Genomic DNA, 17,449 nt, shown 5'->3' on the forward strand with positions numbered 1-17,449 from the left:
GCGCCATACATGTAGCTGATTCTTTAATTGGCTGATCTCCCTTCTCACATTCCCAAAATGTTCCCGGTCCCACTAGGATAAATCAGCTCCCAGGCTTTTCAATTTTCCCGCTACATGTGATGTCGTGTCTCCCTGCATGTTGTTCCATCCCGCCTCAACTAGTCCATCCAGCGCTGGGTCCCGCTCCCATGCAAGCTCATATTTAAATTGCTTTGGTCCCCTGTTACATGCACGTACACCACCGATCTTGAGGGGTAACGGGATATGATCATATGTCGCGGCTTTTTGTGCTCGAGAACAGCATCAGGGTAAGACAATGTGAATTCTGCATTTGCCACACATCTATCCAATTCGAACCCTAGTATAAGTGCCTCCGACGACTTTCTTCTCAAAGATCCAATTTAAGTCCTTATAGCCAATATCCGATAGCCCACATATATCTAGGGCATCTCGGAATGCATCCATCTGCGCCTGGCTATGGTTGTTCACGCCGTCGTGTTCATGAGCTTGAAGGACTTCATTAAAATCACCGATGACTGCCCAAGGGCCCGTACCCGTCCTCACTATACCTTTAAGCATGTTCCAGGTCTTATATCTCTCAGCTACCTGGGCTTCTCCATATACAAAGGTAAGCCTCACACACGATTCCATTAAATCATCAATCTGAACATCTATATGATACTCAGAGTAGCCAACAATATCAAATTTTATTGCATCATTCCAAAATATTCCAAGGCCTCCACTCCTTCCATTACTACTAACAGCAACACTTCTATCAAAACCTGAAGTACCAGATAATTTTTCAACATGGGAACCCTCTATTTGAGTTTCCAAGATGCATAAGATAGAGGGGGCATATTGCTTCGACATATCCCGAAGCTCTTTGACTGTCGCGTGGTTGCCAGCCCCACGACAGTTCCACACAAGGAGACTCGCCCGCCAAACGTGCATCAATAGGTTTGTTGACTGAAGAACTTCTCCCGTTCACTTTATCTGCAGCTGATGGTGTAGGCTTGTTTCTTTTCAAATCCTGCTTCGCGAAAGGGCTCTGTGGGATCTCTGGGGCCGTGAGCAGGAGAGTCTGGTCAGCAGTAAGCATGGATGCAGTGTTGTTCAGCAGGGTCTTCACATCAGACGGCGTTGCTGCCCCTCGCTTCCTGTTATTTCCTTTTCCTGCATTACAACATAGTTGTTGTCTTCAATTTTCTCATACTCATCAAAACCATCATGCTGTCCAGTAACACCTGGTTTAATAGGGAGCCCCTATTTGACGCTCTTTGCGTCAAATTGGCGGCGCCACGCACAGGGGGCAGCTCGACTGGGCCGGCCCATGAAGCGGGTCGAAAAATATGGCAAAAGTAAGTGGCAGGCGAGGAGGGGATTCGAACTGGCGACCAACAGATTGCGAACGTGCCCATGTAGCCACTCCGGTAGAATAGTTTAGTTGCCTATAGAGCAACGCACAACGTAAAGTACTAAAAACTGACCTGTGTACTGTAGTCAATTACTGTAGCGAACCCGAAATTAGTTGCTACATTGATTTTTAAAGTGTAATTTCTTTTAAAGCGTGTATTTTAAAAGTGCGCACATTCTTTGAATTAATGAAAAAAATTAGAGACCGGAACATATTTCGAATATGTGAACAACAAAATTGAAAAGGCAGAAATTGTTTTTGAAAAACATGAACCATTTTTTGAATTTTGGAACAAGTTGGGCAGACATTTAAACCACGAAGATTTTCTGAATTTGTGAACCAATTATGAAATTCTAAACAAATTTGAAAGTGAGAACATTTTTTAAATTTGTGAACAAATATTGGAAAAAATGGAACATTTCATGATATTCCAAACAAAAATTTGAAACCACGAACATTTTTTTTTGAATTGCTGAATAAAAATCAAGAAATCGAATATTTCATGAAATTATGAACAAAATTTTGAAAGTGCGAACATTTTCTGAAATTCTTGAACATTTTTTGAATTTTTTACCAAATTTTAAAACCGTGAACATTATTTGAATTTTTGAACAAATTATGAAATTCTAAACAAATATGAAAGCGTGAACATTTTTTGAATTTGTGAACAAATATTTTAAATACTGAACATTTCCTGATATTCCAAATTTTTTTTTGAAATGCAAACATTTTTGAAATTTGGTACTTTTTTTTGAAATTCTGAACAAAATTTGAGAATAAAAACATTTATTAATTTTCTGAACAAATATTTAAACAGGAACATTTTTTGAAACACTCGAACAATACTTCAAAACATGAACAGTTTTGAGAAAATTAACAATTTCTAAAAACATTAACATTTTTTGAAACACGAACACTTTATGAAGTCATGAACAAATTTTGAGAATGCGAACAATTTTTGAAAGACAAAGAATTTCCGAAATAATAAACGAATTTTGTAAGCAGAGAATTTTCTGAAAATTCCTGAATATTTTTTAAACACGAACATTTAAAAAAAAGTAGAAGACGAGAACAATTTTTGAAAAATAGAAACAAAAAATTAAAAATTCCAAACAAAATTTGAAAACACGAACCAATTCTGAACATTTTTTATAAAGCACGAGCATTTTCCAAAAATTTCGAACATTTTTTTAAAATGAGAAATAAAATTGAAAAACAAAAAAAAGAAAAAGAAAAACGAAATAGAAACAGAAATAGAAAGGAAAATAAAAAACCAGAAAAAACCAGCTGGGAACCTCTAGAAGGTTCCCAAAACCGGGAGAGTTGGGCCGGCCCGTTGCGTCGCTGCTCGGTCACTCGCCTGTGCGAAGCGCCGGCAGTTTGACGCAGGGAGCAGCATATAGGGTTTTCCGGTTTAATTTTTTTTGACACAATGGGTTTTCCGGTTTAATACGCCATAATGTTTGTCTTCATGGCACTTCAACGGTGCTGCCGAGTGGCCTTTGGGGTTCGGCCCATCCAAGTGGATGGCTTGGAATGGCTTGGGGACCAGGCCTGCTCGGTCGATTCCTTGTCTTAGGCCTACCTCGGGGGATCCGCTGTCAGTACTCAGTAGCCCCATTACCGAGGAAAATCCTACTTGCCGCAAGCTGTCGACGCTTCACACAGCGGAGGTGCGAGCGAGCGAACCAGTGGGCCGGCCCGTTTTAGGGTTACAGCAGACTCGGTTTTGGGAACCTTCTATGATGTTTCTAGCTGTTTTTTCCGATTTTGGGAACCTTCTAGAAGGTTTCTGAACCGGCCTTTTCTTTTTCAGTTTTTTTCGTTTTTCTTTTTTCTATTTATCTTCTTTTTCTTTTTTCTTTTTTCTTTTCTTTTTTCCTTTTTCTTTTCTTTTTCCTGTTTCTTTTTTTCTTTTCAAGTTTATTTTCAAAAAAAATCCTAATTTTCAAAAAATTTTCTGTTTTTCAGATCTTGTTCACAAATTCAAAAAAAATTCCCATTTTACAAAATTTGTTCATAAATTCAAAAAATGTTTCTGGTTTCTAAACTTTTGTTCCAAAATTTCAGAAAATGTTCCTGTTTTTTCAAAATTGTTCGAATTATTTTTTTTATTTTTTGAGAAATTTGAAAATAATGACATGGATTTCAAAAAATGCCTGTATTCAAAAATTGTTCACAAATCTCAAAAAAATGTTCTTATTTTTCAAATTTTTGTTCACTTATTAAAAAATTGTTAACATTTCAAATTTGTTTAGGATTTTCAAGATTGTTCTTCATTTTATAATTTTTTCTAAAAATTCAGTTTTTTTTGTTATTTTAAGAATTGTTCCCATTTCACAATTTTGTTCAAAAATTCTAAAAATGTTCATGTTTACAATTATTTTTGTTCACAATTCAAAATTTGTTCTCCTTTAAAAAATATTCATGTTTTTGAAAAAGTCACTATTAAATACTTGTTCATATTATCGAAAAACTTTTTTGTGTTTATCGATTTTTTTAAAACTCGTGTTGGTTCTGTAAATTCTGATTATATTTTTTTAGTTTTTCTTCTCAAATTTGAAAAGTGTTCGCGTTAAAAAAATATTTTTCTCAAAATAATGTTCGCATCTGCATTACCTTTAGCTTTTTTTTTGAGACAGTGCATTACCTTTAGCTGCGCGCGCCATAGTTAAACCAGAAAGCTTATGTAGCCCATTGGCTAGGCTCGTGCGTACGTCACAAGAGGTGCCCTCGATTCCTTACCTCCTCCAGCAGTCTTAGTCTTTTTTGCATTTTTTACTGTGTTTCGCTAATGGGCCGGCCCAGCTGGAGTCGCCCCTGTGCGTTCGCTCGGCAATTCGCCGCAACGAGCGGCGCATAGGAGCTCCCCATTACTGATGACCGGTGATTTTCCACAACATGCCAAACCTTGTTTCTGACACCATTCATACTTTTCTAATATCTGGGTAAGCTAAAGAAACTAAATAACGGACGGAATGAGTTTGCAGGTGCTTCTGCTACAACAGTCAGCAAATGAACCGGAGTTTTCAGAAAATGAAAATAAAGGGTGGAACCGTTGCACCGTCTGATGTGAGCTAGAGAGTATATATCTACAAATGAAAATAGTGATTCAAGTAAATATATAGTTCCTCTTGGCGATCAAACGATACAGTCTACAAATGGCCTCTTCACACGTTCCACTTTCCTTCACACCTGATGTTTCCTTCTTTAAATGGTATAATCAAATGAAATACTCTACAACGTGTTCCTAGATAAGGGTTCTTGAAATTGTAGTCTGCAAAGATTCAGTAATATTGCCTGTTTGATTAGATTTTTCACTATGACAAGGTTTGACCAATGATCACTAACAAAGGTATGTTGTGTTCACACAGCACTGCAGTATCTTCTGGCAAGGTTAATTGATCGTAATGTTCATCTACTATTTGAGACAAAAAGTTATTTACGAATTCATAGGAATTAAAGCTCGTTTAAAACAGATATTTTTCTCTGCACTCCAGGGTGTCCAAAATTTCATCTTGAACAGAAGTAATAGAAAAAACAGAGGGTTCACAGGAAAGATGTTACCTCGGGAAGGTTCCAAAGAATGGCGGCAAGCTGAACTCGTGCTTGTTACCTAACAAAGACATGAACTTCTCTTCATCCAAAGTGTATCAAGAGGTAAAGAAAATCAATCTCGCACCATATGATTAGCAGATAAGTGATAATTTACTAAGTCCGTCAACAAGATGCTTACACATTCCACAACTGCAAATAGAAGACGTAAATTTAATTTACAATGAAGCATACGAGACATGCCCTTTTACAATGATGATCCTAGAATTTTCTTAAATTATGGAAACCAACACGTAAATCTACTGTTGTCTAGGACCATCGCTGTGAAGAGGCGAGAACATAGAGCAGAACGTTCATACAAATTTTGAATAACAACGTCGGAGCATTAGCCAAGTTAGCTCTAGAATGAACCAACATTGCTCCAAAAACAAAAGCAGGTAGGCATGCCAAGCCCACTGCCACATGGCAAGAAGAATCAACTCCTACTGAGGATCCACTTGGTATAAAGGCACCAATAACCTATGTGTCATGTGTGCAAAGCTTGTAACTCTGAGAACAATGGCACGTATGGAAGATATGTCTCCCGAGTGTCCTCTCCAAGAGTACAGATCTCTTGGACTTGCCGATGATCCATATCGTAGGACATCAATGTTTTATCCGGCTCAACAGTGTAGAAGATCATGTTACAGTCTGGATGAACTGCAACCCACTCGAACTTCTCTCCAAGATTAATATAACTTATCCATCCAGGTTCAAATAAACCATGTGATCCAACTACATGTGAGGCTTCAGCGGTATGCTTCAATGTCCATTGTTGCCTGTCATAGTCCTCAAGAACGTAAACTACTAGTCGAACCACCTCATCTTCATGGTCTACCTCAAAATTGGCATAATGCAAACGTCCTTGGGACAACTGAATGAAACCAAACTCCTGCTCACCAGGGACAGGGACAGGTATGTTTCAGCAAGCTTTCCCCTCGGTGTCCACCACGGCTACAAAAGCCTTGTTTGTGAGATAATGCAGACAGCCATTAAAAAAGACAGTTGGCAACCTAGAATCAAAAAGAGTAAAATCATTATCCAGTTCATATTCCATACGAACCCGCCCTGCAGTTTCAGATGAATACACCTCCACTCCAGCGAACAAGGGGGGTAAGTGCCCATAGTCTCTAAAGAACTCAAACACGTAGAAGTGGGGTGGCACAGTTGAATTAAAACCCAGACGTGAACCCCGCCATCCGTCGGCACAATCCGATAATGCGACCCACTCCTTGGTGGCAGGATTACACACAAACTGATGGTAATCTGGCATATCCAATTCCGTGGTAGGCCAACATTTGCAGAGGAGAAGGCCATTGCAGCTGTCCAAGAGATAAATGTGTTTGTGGATTGGCAGGAAGTCAAGCGAAGGGGAGACCAACGGAAGACCTCTGCCAGAGACATTGGTGAAATGGGGAACTAACCACAGCCCAGTCTCACTGTCATGCCTTGTGAAGAAGCCAGCCAAGGTTTGAGGAAGCTTCAAACGGTGGACAGGGTGCGAGATGAGGTCCCGCCATGTCGTGGACACGCACTTGAAGCGGCAGACTGATCTGGCAGGGAGGCGAGAGAGGATGTCAACAACAAGGTCATCGGTGAGGTTGGCCGCCGGGCATCTCCGTCTCTTGGACCTTCTCCCCTTAACCGTCTTGAGCAACAAGTTCTGAGAAATGCAAACAGAGAAGCTGAGCGAACAAGAAGAAAGGAGCTAGGTCTGAGATGATGGATGCTATTCTGCTTATCGTAAACAAGTTTGCATACCATTTGCAGAAGAGTGGTGGCGAGGACCTCCCAACCGGATGGTAGAGCAACTGGAACAGAGGCCACGACCAGCAGGGAAGGAGAAATCACTTGGAGCGAGCGAAGAAGACGCCTATGCTCGACAAGAAAGTCAACTCGATCGGTTGAATGCCTCTTGCTCCCATTGATGGCCCATGGCACTTCCGTGCATCAGTATTTGAGGGATACCTGTGCCTTCCTATGCACGATTTGAGCACCAATATGATGACGTGCATATGCACGCCATGCTGGAAAAACAAATGGAGTTTGTAGGTCTAGGCTTCGAAAGAAGTTCATTACTTAACTGAAACGTATGACAGGTGACCTAACAAATAAAACTGGGGGCAATAATGGAGATGATCAAGAGCATCGATATGATGAGATGCCTAGGTGGAGTAGGAAATAAACTATTTTAAGGGTCAACTCTTTTAAATAAATAGTACGCCGTCTTACATTTAAGAACAGAGGTAGAGTCAAATAAATCTTCTTTTTAGGAAAAGGAAGATGTAACAGAGCCTGAATGCTAAGATTGGAGTGGAAAACTCTGAATGCATATGTTGATGCATACCTGTTCCTGGAGGTTCGCACTGTTTTCTTATGGAATAGCTGCTCGGTAGCAAAAGGCCAAAAACAGAAAACCTGGAGTCCTTAGGCTGTCAATATCCTTTTGAATTCGAAAGAATTCACAGTCCACGAGAAGGGACCAACCAAAGAATTCTTACCTGGCACAGTGTCCTGGGTCAGTACATCATTCTGTTGACTTTGTTGAATTATTCTTTTCCTCATAACTGAAGAGTAAAATTTTCTTTTTTGAAATAAGACTGAATTGAATACAACTTGCTTGCACCAAATGATACATAGGGCTTTATTCTTGCATCCAACTGCAACTTCTAGCTGCTGTTAGGAGTTGGGCAACATCACACTTGTCTTAGAGCAACATGGCTAGGCAAAGGCATCTTCACTATTTTAATCTTGCTGCATCGATGGACTCGACCAACAAAATACAAGCTTGGAACCAAAACGAATGTATAAGGAGACTGTCAAACATATGTAGCTTAATTTTTCTGGCGTTTTTAGCAAATTGAATTTGAATAGTTACGAGGGGATTTCACGGCAATTTCTTCAAATGATAGTCACCAAACATTCAGTAAATTTGGTTGTTTGATTAGATTTTTCTCCACGGCAAGGTTTGATCGATGATCACTGACCAGGATGTAGTTTTCACTCGGCGCTGCAGTATGTTCAGCTACGGCTAATTGATCGTAATGTTTTCATCTACTATTTTAGATAGGAGGTTATTTACCAATTCATAAAAATTAAAGCTCATTTATAACAGATGTTTTTTTCTTTACGCTCCAGGGTGTCCAAAAATTTCATCTTGAACACAAGTAATACATAGAAACAGAGGGCTGACGGAACAAAAGTTACCTCGGGAAGGTTCTAAACACTGGTGGCAAACTGAGCTCGTGCTCGTTACCTAAGGAAGACATGAACTTGTCTTTATCCAAAGTGTATCGAGAGGCAAAGAAAATCAAGTTCACATCATATGAATAGCAGATAGGTGATACTTTACTGGGTCTGTAAACAAGATGCTTACACATTCCACAGCTGCAAATAGAAGATCCAAATTTAAGTTACAATGATAAGCATAGGAGACATGCCTTTTTCCAATGATCGTCCTAGAATGCTGGCTTAAATACTATGGAAACCCAACATGTGAATCTACTGTCACGAAGAACCATTTCTGCGAAGAGGCAAGTACATAAAGCAGGTGGTGCATTCCAATTTCGAACAGCAACCTAGGAGCAATAACCAAGTTAGCTCTAGAATGAACCAACATTGCTCCAAAGAAAAGTAGGCAGGCATGCCAAGCCCACTGCTACATGGCAAGAACAATGACTCCTATTTAGGATCCATTAGTTATAATGGAACCAATCACATATTGGTGTCGTATGTGCAAAGCTTGTAACTCCGAGAACAATGGCACATACGGAAGATATGTCTCCCGGGTGTCGGCTCCAAGAGTGAATATCTCTTGGACTTGCCGACGATCCATATCGTAGGACATCAATATTTTATCCGACTCGAGAGTGTAGAAGATCATGTTACAGTCTGGATGAACTGCAACCCACTCAAACTCATCTGCGAGATTAATAGAATTATTCCATCCAGGTTCATATAAACCACTTGGCCATCCAAGTATATATGGAGCTTCAGCGGTATGCTTCAATGTCCATCGTTTCCTGTCATAGTCCTCAAGAACATAAACCACTAGTCGAACCACCTCGTCTTCATGGTCTGCCTCAAAATTGGCATAATGCAAACGTCCTTGGGACAGCTGAATGAAACCAAACCACTGCTCACCAGGGACAGGGACAGGTATGTTTCGGCGAGCATTCCCCCCGGTGTCCACCACGGCTATTGAAGCCTTGTTGGTGAGATAATGCATACAACCGTTGAAAAAGACAGCTGGCAACCTATGGGGGAAGCTAAAATCATTGTCCACTTCATTCTCCTTACGAACCCATCCTCCTGTTTCAGATGAATACACCTCACCAATGACCAAGGGGGCTAAGTGCCCATAGTCTCTGAAGAACTCAAACACATAGAAGTGGGGTGACACGGTTGGATTAAAACCCAGTCGTGAACACTGCCATCTGCCCGGTAGTGCAACCCACTCCTTTGTGGCGGGATTACACACAAAGTGATGGTAATCTGTCAAATCCCATTCCCCGGTACTAAACTGGGTTCCGTAACACCCGCAGAGAAGAAGGCCATTGCAGTTGTCCAAGAGAAAAATGCGTTTGTGGACTGGCAGGAAATCAAGCGAAGGGGAGACCAATGGCAATGGGACGCCTCTGCCAGAGACGTTGGTGAAGCAGGGAACTGACCACGGCACAGTTTCACCATCGTGCTTCGTGAAGAAGCCAGCCAGGGTCTGGGGAAGCTTCATACGGTTCACGGGGTGCGAGATGAGGTCCCGCCATGTCGTGGACACGCACTTGAAGCGGCAGACCGATCTGGCAGGGAGGCGAGAGAGGACCTCAACGATGAGGTCATCGGTGAGGTTAGCCGCCGGGCACCTCCGTCTCTTAGACCTTCTCCCCTTAACCATCCCGAGCAAGAAGTTCTGAGAAATGCAAATGAAGAGAGTTGAAGATGCAAGGAGCGAAGAAGTAAGGAGCGAGGCCTGTGATGATGGATGCTATTTTGCATATCTTACACAAGTTTGCATACCATTTGCATACGAGTTGCGGTGAGGACCTCCCAACTGGTAGAACAGCTGGAACAGAGGCCGTGGCCGGCAGGGAAGAAGAAATCACTTGGAGTGAGCGAAGAGGACGCCTATGCTCGACAGTCGACAGGAAAGTCAACTCGATTAGTTGATAGCTTCTTGCTCGCGTTGATGGTCCATGACACTTTGGTGCATCATTATTTGAGGGATGCCTGTACCTTCCTATACATGATTTGAGCACCAATAAACAAATGGAGTTTGTAGGTCTCGGCTTCGAAACAAGTTCATTACTTAACTCGAAACGTATGACAGGTGACCTAACAAATAAAAATGGGGGCAATAATGGAGACCAAAAGCCTCAATATGATGAGATGTCTCGGTGCAGTAGGAAAAAAAACTATATCAGTGTCAGCTCTTTTAAACAAATAGTACCACGTACAATTGTTCTTCAGACCAAATGACATCTTCGTTCAGAAAAAGGAAGACCAAATGAAATCTGAATGCTAAGATCGAAGTGGTAAACTCTGAATAGTAACGGTAAATTTGGACCCTATCCATGTAAATGTCTATGTTGATGCATCCCAGTCCAGTTTTTGACCATGGAGGTTCCCACTATTTTCTTACCGAAAAAGGCTTTCGCCCCGCTTTATATATAAAGCAAAGATCACCAACAACCCAGTACAACACACGCCACCAAAACACACGCACACACCCAAGGCAGGATACATAGGCGCTGAGCGCAGCAACACCACCCCTAGCACTACAAGAGCCACCGGGGGCCTCAACCGTGAACACGCCACCGCGAAGAGAAGAAGCTACATACGACGCACCGTGGGCTCCAAAGCGGTGCCTACAGGAAGGTTACGACACCGAAGTGCCGCCACCGCCCGACCCAAGGATCAGAGTTTCCCCCGGAGCAACACGACGGGCAGCGAGAGTCGCGGCTACGCCTTCAAGAAGGGAACGAGCTTCGTCATCGCCGGTCAATCCGAAGATAGAACAGGTTTTCACCCCGACCAATAGTCACCGCCACCGAACGCCACACCCTGGCTACCACGCCGCCCACACGGCCATGGCCACCAGGCAGCACCAAGTCACGGCCTTGCCCAGGAGCACCGCGACACCACCACCAGGGCCGCCGCCCCAGCATCCAGGACCTTGACGCCACCTCACCCGCCACCAACCGCTACCCCAACCAAAGAGACGAATGGAAAGGAACCGCCTTTCTCACTCCTGAGCAGTCCCCAGCGTCGAGACCCGATAGACCAGCCAATACTGGCCACCATCGACCCGTCCTGCCGCCGGGCGCGAGACGAGCTCGGTCCTGCTGCCGGGCGCGAGACGAGTCAGGTCCTGCTGCCGGGCGCGAGACGAGTCCGATCCTGCTGCCGGGCGCGAAACGAGTCCAGTCCTGCTGCCGGGCGCGAGACGAGTCCGATCCTGCTGCCGGGCGCGAAACGAGTCCAGTCCTGCTGCCGGGCGCGAGACGAGCTCGGTCTTGCCGCCGGGCGCGAGACGGGCGATGGACGCCGCTGGGAGGGGTCAACCCTCCGATGAAGGTAGCGCTCTGTAAGACAATAAGTTTTGGGAACCAGCACAACCCTCTAGGGGTGGCTTATCTCATTATATATAATGGTTCTATTACAATACGTACATAGGTACAGAAGCTATACATAGTCTAACACCCTCCCACAATCTTAGCCACTTTCTAAAGAACTGAGAAGGGTAAGATTGCGCCTACCAGCCTCAAACTGTGGCAGTGGTAAAGGCTTAGTGAAGATGTCTGCAAGTTGATCCTTAGATGAGATAAACTTGATCTGGAGTTGCTTCTGTGATACACGTTCCCGTACAAAGTGATAGTCAACTTCAATGTGTTTCGTTCGGGCATGAAATACTGGATTTGCAGAAAGGTATGTAGCACCGATGTTATCACACCAAAGAATAGGAGGCTGTGGTTGAGACAAACCCAACTCCTGAAGCAAAGATTGCACCCAAATAATCTCTGCAGTAGCATTAGCCACAGCCTTGTACTCAGCTTCAGTACTGCTACGTGACACAGTAGCCTGTTTCCGAGCACTCCAGGCGATCAAATTAGGGCCAAAGAATATTGCATAACCCCCCGTGGATCGCCTGTCATCTGGGCTACCAGCCCAATCTGCATCAGAGAAGGCCGAAAGGACCCGAGAGGAAGTCGGCCGAATATGCATACCAAATGTCAGGGTGAACTGAACATAACGAAGAATGCGTTTAACAGCAGCCCAATGAGTATCTCTGGGAGCCTGAAGATACTGACAAACCCTGTTAACAGCATAAGAGATATCTGGTCTCGTGATCGTCAAGTACTGAAGTCCACCAACAATGCTCCTGTACTCTGTGGCATCCGCAGGAGACAAAAGCTCACCATCAACAGCTGTTATCTTGTCAGTAGACGACATGGGTGTGGTGGTCGGTTTGCACTTCAGCATGCCCGCTCTTTGTAACAACTCCAAGGAGTACTTCTTCTGCGTAAGGACAAGACCAGTAGCACGAGAAGTGACCTCAACTCCAAGAAAGTAGTGAAGCTTCCCAAGATCTTTGACCGCAAAATCAGCACCAAGAGAGCAGACAAGAGCATCAGCAGCATACTCAGAAGAGCTGACAAGGATAATATCATCGACATATACCAAAAGATACATAGTGACTTCTGGCTTCTGTAGAAGAAATAATGAAGTGTCAGCAGTGGACGGCACAAACCCATGAGCACGAAGGGCAGAGGCAAGGCGGGCATGCCAGGCACGAGGAGCTTGCTTCAAACCATATAGTGCTTTGGAGAGACGACAGATATAGTCAGGACGATCAGGATCAGAGAAACCAGGCGGCTGTTTCATATAAACCTCTTCCTCCAAAAAACCATGTAGAAAAGCATTCTGCACATCAAGTTGACGAAGTGACCAACCACGAGAAACAGCAATGGAGAGAAGAAGCCGAATAGTGGTAGGCTTGACGACAGGACTGAAGGTGTCCTCATAGTCAAGACCATGGCGCTGCCGAAAACCGCGAGCAACAAGTCGCGCTTTGTAACGCTCAATAGATCCATCCGAATGCTTCTTCACTTTGAATACCCATTTTGAGTCAATAATATTTACCCGTGGTGGTGGAGGAACGAGAGTCCATGTCTTGTTACGAAGGAGAGCATGAAACTCCTGCTCCATAGCCTCTCGCCAATGTGGAATGCGCAGGGCAGCCTGATATGAGCGAGGCTCAGAAGATGGATCCGCAACAGCAGCAGCCAAACAAGCAGCCAACCAAGCAACCGTACCATCCTTACGTTCCTTAGGTTTGAAAATGCCACTGCGACTGCGTGTATGTGGTCGGGACACAGGAACCATCGAGGTCGACGGAGCAGCCTGCAACGGGCTGGAGGACGGCGACGTTGACGAGTCAGCCGGTGACGAGGAGCCAGACACAGTAGCCTCGGGCTCGGTCGGCGAAGAAGGTCGGCCGACCGGCGAAACCGGCAGAGCAGACGAAGCAGCTGGCGACGCCGGCGTCACAGACCGGGCCGATGGCGAGCCCGGCATAGTGGGCCGTGGCGCGGCCGATGTCGCGGGCCGATCCGCGGATGAAGGCGACGTGAGGACAGCGTCGCGGACCCGAGCTGCAGGCGAAGACGGCGTGACGGGCCGAGCCGCGGGCGAAGACGGCGTGACAGGCCGAGCCGCTGAAGACTCGACGGCCGCTGGCGAAGAGGGCCGAGCCGCTGGAGACTCGGCGGTCGCTGGCGTAACGGACCGAGCAGTGGAGATGCTCGGCGCGACGGGCTCTTCGGGTGACCATGCATGGGCACGCAAATCGATGCCATGCAACATAGGGCGATCAACGTGCCCATCAGAAGGCGGTGATGATGATGGTGAATCCTCCAAAAGCTCCAAACGAGCCCCACGTCCGGTTCCTGCACCATGGTTAGGTAACAGCAAAGGAGAATATGCAACATCATCAAATTGGTCAAAAGCAACAGAGGATGAATGCAGAGATGGTGGTTCGACAGTGGACACAGGAAGTTTGGCAAAGGGAAAAACATGCTCATCAAACACGACGTCCCGAGATATATAGACACGATTAGTGGGAACATGAAGACATTTGTAACCTTTATGAAGAGAGCTATAGCCAAGAAAAACACACTTCTTAGAACGAAACTCAAGCTTGCGCTTATTATATGGACGAAGATGCGGCCAACAAGCACACCCAAATACCTTGAAAAAGGTATAATCAGGTTGTTCATTAAGGAGAACCTCAATGGGAGTCTTCATGTTTAAAACACGAGTGGGAGTACGGTTGATGAGAAAGCATGCAGTGGTGAAAGCATCACTCCAAAACCGAAACGGGACAGAGGCATGGGCCAAAAGAGTAAGACCAGCTTCAACAATATGACGATGCTTACGTTCGACTGAACCATTCTGCTGATGTGTATGTGGACATGCTAAACGATGAGCTATCCCAAGCGACTGAAAGAAGGAGTTGAGGTTGCGATACTCGCCCCCCCCCCCCAGTCCGACTGGACATGAACAATTTTGTGCTTGAGAAGACGTTCAACATGTTTTTGAAACTGAACAAAAATATCAAACACATCAGATTTGCGTTTAATAAGGTAAAGCCAGGTAAAGCGACTATAAGCATCAACGAAACTGATATAGTAATTATGACCACTGACAGAAGTCTGAGCAGGACCCCATACATCTGAAAACACAAGTTCTAAAGGATGTTTCACCTCATGACTGGACTCCGAAAAAGGAAATTGATGACTCTTCCCCTGCTGACAAGCATCACACACTGCTACATCTTTATTACTAGACAAACTAGGAAGCTCATGACGACGCAAAATATGACGGACAATAGGTGTGGCCGGGTGACCAAGACGAGCATGCCACTATGACGGAGAGACCCGAACTCCACTGAAAACACGGGCGACGCCAGGATGCTCCAGACGGTAGAGGCCCTGGCACAACCGCCCACTAAGAAGAATGTCCCTCGTGCCCCGATCCTTAATAAAAAGATCAAAAGGGTGAAATTCACAAAGCACATTATTATCACGTGTGAGTTTAGGAACTGAAAGAAGATTACGGGTCACAGATGGAACTCGAAGAACATTGCGAAGCTGAAGACTCCTATTGGCATGTCTAGTGAGAAGAGATGCTTGACCAATATGAGAGATGTGCATACCTGCTCCATTGGCGGTGTGGATCTTGTCGGAGCCATGATAGGGTTCACGAGTGTGAAGCTTCCCCATCTCGCTGGTCAGATGCTCTGTCGCCCCAGAGTCCATGTACCAGTGTGGATCGATGGAGTAGGACTGAGTGTGTCCCTGTTGCTTCTGCGGCGCGGGATGATCAGCCATGGCGACCTGACGGGCATTGTTGCGTGTATCTTTGCCGTCATTGCCAAGACCAAGGAAGCTTCGCTGGAAGCGCTTATGACACTTGGAGGCCCAGTGCCCATCGCGGCCACAAAGCTGGCACACACGTGGACCACCAGCCCCCGGTAAGGTCGCAGTAGGTGGGGGGGCCGAGGCGGGCGACAGTGGCAGCCCCAAGGGAGACCGGGGTGATGAAGAAGAGCGGCCACCCTTGGTGGCGGCGTTGGCCGAGAGGGAGCCAGTGCCCCTGGTGCGGCGAGTCTCGACCCGTTGCTCAGTGAGAAGGAGCCGAGAGAAAACCTCGTGTGCCAGCATGGGTGTCGAGTTGCCCCGCTCGTTGATGATCTCGACTAAGGCATCATACTCCTCATCAAGACCATTGACAATAAACGAGTTGAACTCGGAGTCGGTTAGGGGCTGTCCAATGGAGGCCAATGTGTCGGCGAGGCCCTTGACCTTGTTGTAGAACTCAGTGGCAGTGGAGTCAAGCTTCTGACACTCTCCAAGCTGACGACGGAGTGCAGAGACACGAGCCTGGGACTGCGCTGCAAAGGTGCGCTCAAGGATGGTCCAGGCCTCATGAGACGTCTTCGCGAAGACAACAAGGCCGGCAACTGCCGGCGAGAGCGACCCCTGGATGGAGGAGAGGTTCGCCTGGTCCTGCCCCGTCCAGACGCGATGGGCCGGATTGTAGACCGGACCGTGCACGCTGTCTACCAGCGCGGGTGGGCAGGGAAGCGATCCGTCGACGTAGCCTAGCAGGTAGTGACTCCCCAAGAGCGGGAGAACCTGCGCACGCCAGAAGATGTAGTTGTCGGCGGAGAGCTTGATGGTGATGAGATGACCGAAGTGAAACGGCGGCGGCGAAGACGATCCCATCGATGAGGCTGCCTGGGGTGCAAACACCATGGAGGCAGCCGGAGGCACCGAAGCCGATGCGGGAGGAGGCGGGACCGCAGCCAGGGCGGGCGCCGCAAAGCTCACGGCCGGTGCGGACGCCGCAAGGCCCGCAGCCGGGGTGGACGCCGCCAACCCCGCCAGCGGGGCGGTGTGATCCGCTTGCGGCAGGAGCGGCGGGACGACGCCTGCAGAGTCCGCAGCGGACGGCGGCGCCGCGGTGTGGACCACGAGATCACGCCCGAGCGAGGGCGCCGGCGGCGTGGAGAAGACGGAGCCGATGCTCCTTGTCCCGATCGGAGCGGGAACGGAGACGGCATCGAGCGGGAGGTTGAGCAGAGCCGCAAGAGAGGCCGGGAGGAAGCCCGCAGCAGTGGAACCAGTGGTGGCGGCGCTCGACATGGCGGCGGCGCGATCGGTGGCGCGGCGGCGGCGGTGAAGGCGGCGGCGGCTGCGGCGGCGGTGCGGGTATTAGGGTTTAGAAGTGGAAGCGATCGTAACCTAGCGTGATACCATGTAAGACAATAAGTTTTGGGAACCAGCACAACCCTCTAGGGGTGGCTTATCTCATTATATATAATGGTTCTGTTACAATACGTACATAGGTACAGAAGCTATACATAGTCTAACACGCTCGAACGACGGGGAGAGGAATCGAAGGTCGCCAAGACCGCTCACCGACAAGCAGACGCCGAAGAAATCCAGCCGCCGCCGTGAAACGACCCAGACCACCGCCATCCACCACGCCGTGGCAGCCCACATCCATGTCGGGACCCCGAGGGGCAGCCCCGAACCATCGCCACCACCCTCGCCGCCAACAGCCGCCGCACGCAAGGTCGCCGAAGCCCACACCGCCGCCAGCGCCATCACCAGCACGAACCACCACCTCCACCACCACGCCGCCACTCCACCTATCACCGCAGAGATGGCCGACCGCGGCTCAAGCTGCCCACAAAGACCCAGCCCGCGCCGCCCGCCAGATGAGGTAGCCGCAGCATCCGCCGCCCCCAGCGCAAGGACAGGCACGCCACCGCCGACCAAGCCCCTGCGCCAGATCGAGCGGATCTGGGCAGAGCCTCGCCCGCGCGTCGCCTCCCAAGCCGGAGCACCGCAGCCGCTGCGCTTCACCAGGACGCGT

General features: G+C 47.0%; 1 protein-coding gene across 1 annotated transcript; it reads right to left on the reverse strand.

Annotated features, from left to right (window-relative positions):
• Window positions 1-5,350: 5,350 nt before the first annotated feature.
• Window positions 5,351-7,088, reverse strand: LOC123087542 (uncharacterized). Its single transcript, XM_044509583.1, has 2 exons — window positions 6,770-7,088; window positions 5,351-6,671 (listed from the first exon to the last, which is right to left on the reverse strand). The coding sequence occupies exons 1-2, from the start codon at window positions 6,770-6,772 to the stop codon at window positions 5,931-5,933; spliced, it is 744 nt and encodes a 247-aa protein (XP_044365518.1). The 5' UTR covers window positions 6,773-7,088; the 3' UTR covers window positions 5,351-5,930.
• Window positions 7,089-17,449: the final 10,361 nt, after the last annotated feature.

Source organism: Triticum aestivum, chromosome 1B (assembly GCF_018294505.1).
Source record: "Triticum aestivum cultivar Chinese Spring chromosome 1B, IWGSC CS RefSeq v2.1, whole genome shotgun sequence".
Lineage (NCBI taxonomy): Eukaryota > Viridiplantae > Streptophyta > Magnoliopsida > Poales > Poaceae > Triticum > Triticum aestivum.